This window comes from Camelina sativa, chromosome 18 (assembly GCF_000633955.1).
Source record: "Camelina sativa cultivar DH55 chromosome 18, Cs, whole genome shotgun sequence".
Taxonomy (NCBI): domain Eukaryota; kingdom Viridiplantae; phylum Streptophyta; class Magnoliopsida; order Brassicales; family Brassicaceae; genus Camelina; species Camelina sativa.
In genome coordinates, this window is record NC_025702.1 from 19,323,622 (window position 1) to 19,334,158 (window position 10,537).

Consider the following 10,537-nt stretch of genomic DNA (forward strand, 5'->3'; position numbering starts at 1 on the left):
GTAAGATCTCCTCTTATATAAGAGATTGAATCTTGGTTTAAGGGGTGATACGTGTCGTCATTCTGTTGGTCGAAATAATAATACAAAAGGGAAAAAAAAAACATTTCGTACTACATTTTTTTCTTCTCTCTCTCTCTCTCTCTCTCTCTCGGTTGCGATTAAATCGACAAAACGATTGATGAATTTAGAATCAGAAGCTTGAAGGTTTTGAATCGAAGAGCCTGGAATCAGAGGAAGGGTATGGATTCGAAGGGAATGGAGAGAAAGAGATAAGTAGCGAAGGCGATTTGGAAGCCAATCGCGAAAGAAAGAATCGACTAACAGTTGGAGATGGATGTGGTTTGAATTTGGAGTCGATTAAATCGGAAGAGAGATTGAATCAATTGGAATTAGAAAGGTAAGTTTCTTAGTACAATTGTTTGAATCGGAAATTGTTTTATGATTAGGGTTCTTTGATTTTGGATCGGAAATGAGGGTTATTTGAAGTTTGTTGAAAAATTAGGGGTTTTGTTGTGCATGTGTTCCAAATTGATCATTTTATTTGATATTGTTAGTGGCGAATACCAAATCTCGCTGAAGCTCACATTCTCACATTAGGTTCTTGGTCTTAGCATTATTTGGAAGAATTAGTAACTCTGGAAGACAAATAGATAAAAGAATTTAGAAAAGTTATCAGAGTGTGTTGATGCTTGGTGCATCTAATAAGTCTCTTACTTTGTTGTTCCTTATAATTTTGTTTCCGGTTAATTATTATCCATTGTCACTATCAATTTGATCTTTGGACTCTATTTTATTACCTCTTATTAGGAAGAAAGGCTGAGAAACATTAAGCGAAGAATAGAAATCCCATTTGATGGATGTCGAATGGAGCATCAAGTAAGTGTGTTCTTATGGACTCTCTCTCTCTGTTTGCTTGATTCTGTATATGTGATTCCGTATATGCAATGTTTTGTTGATTGATGTACTGTCATGATTCACAGGATGCTCTTAGAAAACTGTAGAGGCTAGCTTATCGACAGAGGGAACTTGCCACTGGAGAACCTAATCTCTTTGCGAAGACCTTTCCGGTTTGTGATGCCATCTATAGTTCACATCTACACATCTTTGAGTTATGTCATGCCCCTTAAAAATGAATTTATACATAGTGGGATTATTATCTCTTCTAACTCGCTATGATTCTAACAAGATTCAGTGATTTCGTTATGACATGATGGAACAAGAGCCGAATGGGAATATCCTTTTGCGGTGGCTGGCATCAATTTCTCATTTATGTTGGCACAAATGTTAGATCTTCAATCAGGTAAAAGAAAAGTTCAAGATGAATACGTTTAGGGTATTTTAGTTAAGTAGTCATACTTGTTTTCCATTCTAACTCTTTTTTTTTATTCATTCTTTAACAGCAAAAATAAAGCTACATGAGTCGAGTGTGTGATTGAAGCTACCTCTTAGGCCATCAATGAAGGTAATTTATTATCCTTCTCTTTTTTAATTTATTTGGTGTTAGTTTAGGTATGAGTCCATTGAGTGATTGATGTCATTGCTTTTGTTTGGTGGTTGTGATTAATACGTTAACTGTTGATTTTAAATTTTAAAAAAACAATATTTTCAAAAATAAGAGACCCAAAATTAAAACCTACCAATGATAGAGAAAATTATAACTAAGAGATCATGAGTTCTATATTCAAAACCAAACATAATTAATTCATAAAAAAATTAAAACAGTGTATAACAACCCCTTCCTAATATACTATCGATATTGTTGCTCTAATAAGCCAGCCAATCTCATTGGTTTAGCTGGTTTGGTCCATTGCGATTTTTTATTTTTATTTTCCATTACGATTTGGACACAATAGATTGTGATTTAATAGGATTATACTAGACCTTTTTGAGTAAAAATCAAAAACGTCATTGTTGAAACGAGAAACAACAAATAAATTGATTCGAGTGAGAGATAGAATCTGGGCGAACTTTCGGTTTAAATCGAAGTGAACTAAGAAGAATTACGAACTGGACTTTTGTATTAGACTTTTTCGTTGGTCGTAGCTTAAAGATTACACATATCTCTTTCCTATCTCTATCCTCCCATATATAAACTAATCCGGCCTTCGAACTGTCTTCACCATTTCCTCCGACGATCTCTGTCCGTATCCCACGATTTCCTCCGGAGATTGACCTTGACGTTCCTTCTCCTGCGGGATCCTCTTTCTGGGCTTGCAACAGGCCCACTTCCACGGCAGACAATCAACCCATGTTGGGCTTTTTCCGTTGGCCTTGGGATCGTTGAAACCCAACACCAACTGCCATGTATTTGCAACGTACTCTGAAAGGTCACAGCAGCAGGACCGGGAACAATCAGAGCAGCAACAAAGTCTGCTAAATCTAACCCCGATGGCTACCGAAATATCTCGATGATGCGACACGTTCACGGACTGATCGCATTGACGTACATATTTACCTAAAATATCATTTTAATATTAATTATTTGTTTATTTTTAACTTATGATAGTCAGAAAATATGATGCTACACATACTTCGGGTATTAAAAACATACACTGGTATAGTTCAATGCTAAGAACAACGAAAGAGTGGAACTCTTTTTATTAACGTAAATTATAAAGGCAAAATATATGGAACCATGTAATTAATTAAGTCCGGGGTACGTAATCTCAACGGGAGACAAAGCGAAAGTTTCAGACGCCGGAGACGGAGACAATTCCGACTTCTCCGCCTGAAAATCACAATACTCTCTCAGATTATTCCCTTCCATAGTCGTAAGCCCTAAAGAAGTAAACATAACGGACCAACAATCTTTTTCGATCAACCCAACTGCTCCACAACAATCTTTGTCGATTCCACCTTTAACCGCCGCTCCATTCGTAGCAATTTGACTAAGGAAAAACTTGACGATCTCGTCGGTGCATGACTTAAGCTCCAACCCCGCGTTCCAACAATCCATTAAGTTTCCCGCACCGGAATGATCCGTAGCCAGCGTCCAGACCTGGATCTTCCTTGCCTCGGCGACCATGATGACATGAACGGTCGATATGAGATACAAAATCGTTAGAAATATGAGAAGAGAAGGCTTTGAAGTAGTTTTTGTAGCCATTGCTTTTTTTTTTCTTTACGTGTGTGAGAGATGTTATAGGCGTACGAGTACGATATGTGACGCATATATACCTATATATATATAATGGAAGAACCTAAAAATAAGGAAGCTGAGAAGTTTTTGTTAATCGTTAAATTGCTATTTATCAGAAGTGATCGTGGTCAATTAATTTCCCTCTAATGTCACATTTATAGCACTGTCTTATAAAATATGCGTTACGCCCAGTTTCGTGATGTATTGTATTGTATGTATCCCTTATTTAATGGGCCAATTAAATTGGGCTTTACAAATCATATTTTGGTCATATACTAATTATTGAGTCGGTTTTAATATAAGCCCATTCCATGGTAACGACGCTGTAAGTTTTTCAGGCGAACTAAGGAAGGATGAGCGCGACGGCAGAGCTGCCGACGAAGGAGGCACACGTGCTTAAAGGCCACGAGGGAGCGGTTTTAGCGGCGAGGTTTAACGGAGACGGGAACTACGCTCTCACCTGCGGCAAGGATCGGACCATCCGTCTCTGGAACCCGCACCGTGGAATCCTAATCAAGACCTACAAATCCCATGGCCGCGAAGTCCGCGACGTTCATGTTACTTCGTATGATCTCAGCTCTTTCCAGTCTCCAATTTTCGTGATTCTGATTTCAAATTTGTGCAGTTTAAGTTTATCATAGTCAGAGTCTATTAGAATTTGGTCGTGTGTGTGTTGCTGTTGTTGATTTCGATTATTACAGTCCAATTAGTTTGATTCTGATACTAATGTCAAGAAAATATCAGTGTTCTGTGGTGTAAGCATTATAATGAGAGCGTTTGATTATTCATAGTTCTATGCTTTTTTTTTTTTGCTTGCAGCTAGAAGAAACGATCGAATTAGACACGAAATTTTTTCAGAATTTTATGAGTTTGTGTTTCATAGTTGTCAAGCAAATTGGAGTTTTATGTGGTGGAGGCTAATATTGATGAGTGTGTTTGTTTGTATATTTCATGTTTTGATGATTTTTTTTTCATTCTTTATCACAGAGACAATGCCAAATTTTGTTCATGTGGTGGTGATCGGCAAGTTTATTACTGGGATGTTTCAACCGGACGTGTAATTCGTAAATTCCGTGGTCACGATGGAGAGGTATATATGTCTCAAAAACTAGGAATCTGTATCTCCTTGGGTTTGGTTTGCGTATATGTATTGATCATTTGTTGTCTTCTAATGAACTACTGATCTTATCAGGTTAATGCAGTGAAGTTCAATGATTCATCATCTGTAGTTGTATCAGCTGGTTTTGATCGTTCGCTACGTGTTTGGGACTGCAGATCTCACAGTGTTGAGCCTGTTCAGGTTTTACTTCATTCGTATTATGTGGTTTCAAATCCTCCCAATAGTGTAGAACCAAATCTAACTGGCTTTTTTTTCTGTTTTTTTATTGTTTTCTCAGATCATTGATACGTTTTTGGATACAGTCATGTCTGTTGTTTTAACAAAGACTGAGATTATTGGTGGTAGTGTTGATGGAACTGTTCGCACATTTGACATGCGTATTGGCAGGTATGTATATACTCAATACATGAAAATAAAATTTGGTATTGTTTTCTTTCTTCTGAGTTCTGAGTATCAAATAATTGATTGGGAATTTTTTGTTTTTGTTGGAATCAGGGAGATGTCAGATAACCTAGGCCAACCAGTTAATTGTATATCAATATCAAATGATGGAAACTGTGTTCTAGCTGGTTGCTTGGATTCTACTCTGCGTCTACTTGATAGGTAAAAGAAACGAAATCTTATGTAAATAACTAAACTTTTAATTTCTCTTTCAGATGTGTCTTAATTCTTGCGAGTCTCTTTCGAAATTACAGAACCACAGGAGAGCTACTCCAAGTCTATAAAGGTCATATTTCCAAGGTTGGTCATTAGTTTAAAAGATAATGTAACCATAGTTCATAATAGATTCTTAGTTGACATTTGTTTTTGTATGTAAACAGTCATTTAAAACCGATTGCTGCCTCACTAATTCGGATGCACATGTAATCGGAGGATCAGAGGATGGATTAGTTTTCTTTTGGGATTTGGTAGATGCAAAAGTTGTATCGAAATTTCGAGCACACGATTTAGTGGTAAGATTTATTATTTTGTTTTCATAACCTGTTTAAAATTTAACGAGTAGTATTGATCTTGATTTTTCTTGGATTTGTTATACTTTTGGCAGGTGACAAGCGTGAGTTACCACCCTAAAGAAGACTGTATGTTGACCTCTTCAGTCGATGGTACAATTCGTGTCTGGAAAAAATGAAGAGACAAGAATTCTTCTTGATTATGATGGATCTTGTTTCCTTGTTTTTTCACTTTTTATCATTTGAAAGCTTATGTTGTATACAAGATTATGATGGATCTTCTTCTTGGAGCTTATGTTGTATACAAGAGAGGCTGTTTTTGGAGGTGATATGTTTTGTAGATTTGCTTACCTGTCTGTACGCGAAAAACTCTTTTGGGCTTGGTTAATTCTAAAAGCATAATAAACAAAAAAAAAAAAAGGACGTAAAGAAAAGGATGTACTTGGTCAACGAAAGCCCATATATGAAAAAAAAATGAATTGAAAGATATTTGAGGATCAAAAAAGTGTGGCTGCTGGGATTCGAGCCCAGGTCTCCACGGCCACAACGTGGAATTCTAACCACTAAACTACAGCCACTTTGTTGGTACCTTTCGAATTTAGTCATATATAATGCGTACTTTTGAACTATTCGATTACCCATCAGGTTGGACTTGGAATCAAGGAAAAAGCCTTTTTGGTTAAAATATCTCCCTACTTTACCTTTTGAATCTACCGAAATTAGAAATTGAAGATTATATTCTCCTCCCAATTATTCTCACGTTTAAAAAAGACAAACGAAACTGAAGTTCTGATTTTGATTTATGACTTGCAAAAGAGAATAATCACATAGCTGGAAAATATGGGGGTAGCAGTGAAGAAGAACATGGCAAATAGCATATTAAGACCAATCTTTTGCATGTGTTCTTTCACATATTATATCTATTTAATCTCTTATCCGCCGTCCTGCTATTTTACTTTCATTAGGAAGACAGATTCAACTTCACAAATCACAATTAACAACAACCTACATAACACTTTCGTTCAAGTGATTTATATCTTTTAACAAATACAAGAATTTGACATATATTAAAGTCATTTTTCCGACCAACCACTATTAAAAAAAAAAAAGACTTTAGACGACATTAAGCAATAGACAGTTTAACGATAATCGCTACAGTTTACGACACTAAGCGCATATATATATATATGTATATGTATATATAAACATGAGATTTATTAGTTCCCTATTGAGATTCAAGATTTTGATTAAAATAAGTTTCATATTTTTACCAAAAAAAAAAGTTTCATATGTAACGGTAGGTTTTAGCGCCCCTAACGGTAAACTCCACTTTTAGCTTAAAAGGTAAAATATACATACGGTCCGAATCATCTCATTAATCTTACCCGAACAATCTACTAGATCATGGAAAAGAAATCAGTCTAGTTCGGTCCGAATCTGATCAGGTGACGTACGGTTACAGAACTCTTAGAACGAACCAGTTGTCTAGCGAGTATATAGTTTTGGAGAACTGTACTTGCAAAGTTGAAACTGGCGATGAGCTGTCGAAAGGCAAAGATCTAACGTGACCGCTGCCCGTAAAAATCTCAAAGCTGCCCGAAATCTGAGAAAGGAGAGTTCCTTAATCCGGACCAGTTAGACTTTTTTTTGTTGTTGTTGGTTTGGTTGTCAAAAGTACAACAAAGCAATCTCACAGCTGTTCGATATTGTTTTATTCGTCTTTATAAAATTTCATTTGTTTTTTCCTGATAAATTTGGGCTTAATTATATAGAATATGACTTTTCAAAGTTAATGCAATCACAAATAATTACAAAAAATAAAAAATAAAAAATAAAATCGAATACTATAAGAGATCATGTTGGTGTGTTTTGACATTTTTTTTAATACTATAAGAGATCTAAGAACATTTATAAATACGAATTAGATATTTTACGGAAATTATTATTTTCAATACATGTGTACCAAACTGGCTTTTCTTCAAAATTCGCTTAATCTATTATCCTATCAATTTTTGCGGTATACATTACATCAATTTATGATACTTAATAATATGATTTAACCAATCTTAAGTTTCTCTCATTGGACTCCACCGACATGAGAATTCCTTTGACACCTGGCATTGACTATTCATTAAAGCTAATTAGTAATTAGAATTTATTTTGTAGTATTTTAATTTTTGTTTTAAGGAAAATGCTTAAAAATAATATGTTGTATTTTCTGCATTTCCCATTGTTTTGACCATTAATTTTATTTATATGTTAGTATTTTAATCATTAGTTTAGATTAAAATTATTCTATTTAATTTTTAAACTAAAGAAATGAATGCACATCAACAAAATTACCGATATAGAAAGTAGTATATTTCATTTGTTGTTTTTTATTTTGTTTTTTTCCTCGTCATTGTCTTTGATTTTAAGGTTATAACATGTTAAACTAAAGAGTTACAAAATAAACCACATTCTTACTTTTATCTTACGTCGTAAATATGCACTTTTTGGTCGTCAATAATAGTTAACATATTTTAAAAATAACGACAACAAGATTGCCAGCGTAGAAAAAGGTAAAATAGATATTATAAAGAAAGCAACTCATTGCGCACTATCTCGCAGTTATGATTACACTTTTACTATAAATAAATTGTAAAATAAACCGGGTCAAAAGCTACCAATATGTCATGCAACACGTGTTTAGTTTAATCATATCGTTTGAACTAAAATTCATGTACACGTAAAGAAAATTACTCTTTATGTGCTTCGACCAAATTCATAATTACATTTGAGTTTCCGTTTAGGGAAAGAGCTTGAGCTCTGTTCGGATTAATAACCCGAAATCATAATTTTTAACAAATCCTTTATTTTTTGGTGAATCATTGTTTCTTGTAGATCCTATTTTTCTAAAGCAATGACATTTTATTAATATTAGTATTAATGATAACACTTTATTAATAAGGATTCTTATTTTGGGCTCTAATAAATTTAAATTGCTAAAAAAAAAATATTTAAATTGCTTTACGAAATAAAAATGGAAACAAAAGGAAGGTCTATATAGGTGGTATACTGGTATATTTTAGATATATTTTTGTCTTGCTTAAAGAAACAACACACCAATATCGCTAGTTAGCTATGAGTGTTTCACTTGTCTATGGCTATCTATCAACACTAAGTTATTTTCAGTCAATTTAAGACCATTTTAACGGGAGTTAATCTATCAACTTGTTTATTTATGTCAATATATAACTTAATCCAAAGAAGAACTATACTTTGTGTCTACATTATTATGATAGCATAGAATTTTTTTTTTTTACAAACGATATGCTTCGTTCCATTAGATAGAAAGTAACATACATAACAAGTAGAATAGCTTAAACATCAATATAGGGTGGTATTTCCCAGAATCAAAATTAACAAAAATACAAGGAAAGATAGGAACAAACGATAGAAGAAGCTTGAGACTATGAACCATTTGCTGACTAGCAAACTGGAACCTGTGAAATCAAGGCATACCGATGCAGCTTCCATGATCGGGTTAATGGAAGGGAAGGTGGCAATTGTCTTGAGTAGAAGACTGGGTGGCAATAAAAAAGTCAAAACTGAAGGTCTCACTTTAAGGAGAAGGACTACACGAGGTAGGGCTTTGCCAAAGGTGCGAACGAGGTTGATAACGTTTTGAATACCGGTCACTACATATGTGACAGCATAGATACGACCTATAATTATCTATATTTTCTATGCACACATTGAATATGTACGACTCAAAACTAGACTATATATAGCAAGAATATGTTCAGTATCCAATACAATATACAATTTGCATTATTTACTATATATATAAACGTATATGTGTCTGTGTCTGTGTGTGTGAATTTGCTAATCATGAAGCGTAAATTTCTGTGCAACCTTTAGCCTATGCGTTCTGATTGCGTAATCTTAAAGTGAGAACAATTAGATTTTGAGAAGAAAAAAAAAGAAGTAAATCACAAACAAAAAAAAGAATCATGTGAACGACAAACGAACCCCACATAATACGGTGGTGTATTTGCCACTCGTTGATTGGCTATGTTCCGCTTCATTCAACAAATGGATCATGAATCAGTTGCAATGCAAGTAAAGCCGAAAGAGGAAAAGAAAACTAATTGTAGGTTTAATCCCATAAGTTACACCATTTCATTTAAAATTGATTATTAAATAAAATTTTAACATCATATTTTAGACTTAATCCTGATTCCTGCAGTTTACATCGAGATGACTGCGAACTAATACAATATTTATTATATTATGGTTTATAAACTCCAATGTATTTTATATTAGATTAAAACATTAAAATTTGATTAAAAAAACTTCAAACTTGATAATCAACAAAATCGAAAATCAAAAGTTTTAATTTTCTAAACTTATTTTGAGTGTTTACTTTTCGTGTTTCAGTTGCTTACTAGTTTAATATGATATGGTGATATGAATTTTGTATTAACATTAACATAAAAAAAGTGTATTACATGATCATTGTATTTTACTGTGTGGTTAGATATGAGATAATGTGTGTGGTGAGGTGTGTAGAAAAATGTTATCCTATTTTATATATTTTTAGTTTATTTTTCTGTTAACTAAAGACTCAATAAATTAATGATAAGGGCATTTTAAGCAGTCCAACATCAGAATATCGTCATCGATCCGATTTGTTGAGTTAATACGGTATTTTCACCCCAAAAAAAACATTTTGTTGGTTTTGGGTTATTATTCGTTATTTAATATTATATTTATATTTAACTGTTTCCAGTAAATCCAGTCTTATGTATTTTCCTGATTTATACTATATTTTTAAAAGTATTAGAGCAAAAAGGTTATCGGTTAACGTACTTAAAATCGTTAATCACGTTGACCAGATGCTCTAACTCAATATGCATTAATTAGTGGTATAGTTGTAAATTTCCAAAGAACAAAAGTTATGTAAACTATATATAGAGAATAAGCGTAAAAATAAAACTTAATTTTCCGTATGTATAGTCCTGAAAAAATAAAATAATGATAGAAAAAAAAATAATATAAGGGCACACCGACAGTTTCTATAAGAACATGTGGCACGAGGGCTTGGAGAAGACAGTGCACAGCATTCAAGCAATCATGAAAACGACATTTGATGTGGTAACCTAATAAAGTTTGATCGTTTTTTTTATTATATAATATATTTATGTATATAAAAAATTTCCAGATTTATTGATAAATAAAATATTATCTTTATTTACCGTCAAGAGTTGAAAAACTCAATAAGCAAATATAATATATACTGGTAAAGTATTGTTTCTAAATATAAAGAACTATTTGTCGGCAAAT

At 33.4% G+C, this 10,537-nt stretch overlaps 2 protein-coding genes and 1 non-coding gene across 3 annotated transcripts; 1 reads left to right on the forward strand and 2 right to left on the reverse strand.

The window, feature by feature from the left end:
• LOC104762634 (egg cell-secreted protein 1.5-like) lies at nucleotides 2,642-3,137 on the reverse strand. The gene has a single exon (XM_010485964.2). The coding sequence runs from the start codon at nucleotides 3,104-3,106 to the stop codon at nucleotides 2,642-2,644; it is 465 nt and encodes a 154-aa protein (XP_010484266.1). The 5' UTR covers nucleotides 3,107-3,137.
• Nucleotides 3,440-5,559, forward strand: LOC104762635 (WD repeat domain-containing protein 83-like). The gene is made up of 8 exons (XM_010485965.2): nucleotides 3,440-3,704; nucleotides 4,127-4,229; nucleotides 4,332-4,439; nucleotides 4,537-4,646; nucleotides 4,755-4,862; nucleotides 4,955-5,000; nucleotides 5,081-5,212; nucleotides 5,305-5,559. The coding sequence occupies exons 1-8, from the start codon at nucleotides 3,493-3,495 to the stop codon at nucleotides 5,386-5,388; spliced, it is 903 nt and encodes a 300-aa protein (XP_010484267.1). The 5' UTR covers nucleotides 3,440-3,492; the 3' UTR covers nucleotides 5,389-5,559.
• On the reverse strand, nucleotides 5,716-5,787 carry TRNAH-GUG. The gene has a single exon. It is a non-coding gene; the product is annotated as a tRNA-His (tRNA).

Excerpts from the sequence above, each read along its gene's own strand:
- LOC104762634 (XM_010485964.2), bottom strand. The coding sequence starts at position 3,106 with ATGGCTACAAAAACTACTTCAAAGCCTTCTCTTCTCATATTTCTAACG.
- LOC104762635 (XM_010485965.2), top strand. The coding sequence starts at position 3,493 with ATGAGCGCGACGGCAGAGCTGCCGACGAAGGAGGCACACGTGCTTAAA. Across the intron at positions 4,230-4,331 it reads TCCGTGGTCACGATGGAGAG|GTTAATGCAGTGAAGTTCAA; the intron begins GTATATATGTCT and ends TGATCTTATCAG. Across the intron at positions 5,213-5,304 it reads TTCGAGCACACGATTTAGTG|GTGACAAGCGTGAGTTACCA; the intron begins GTAAGATTTATT and ends TACTTTTGGCAG.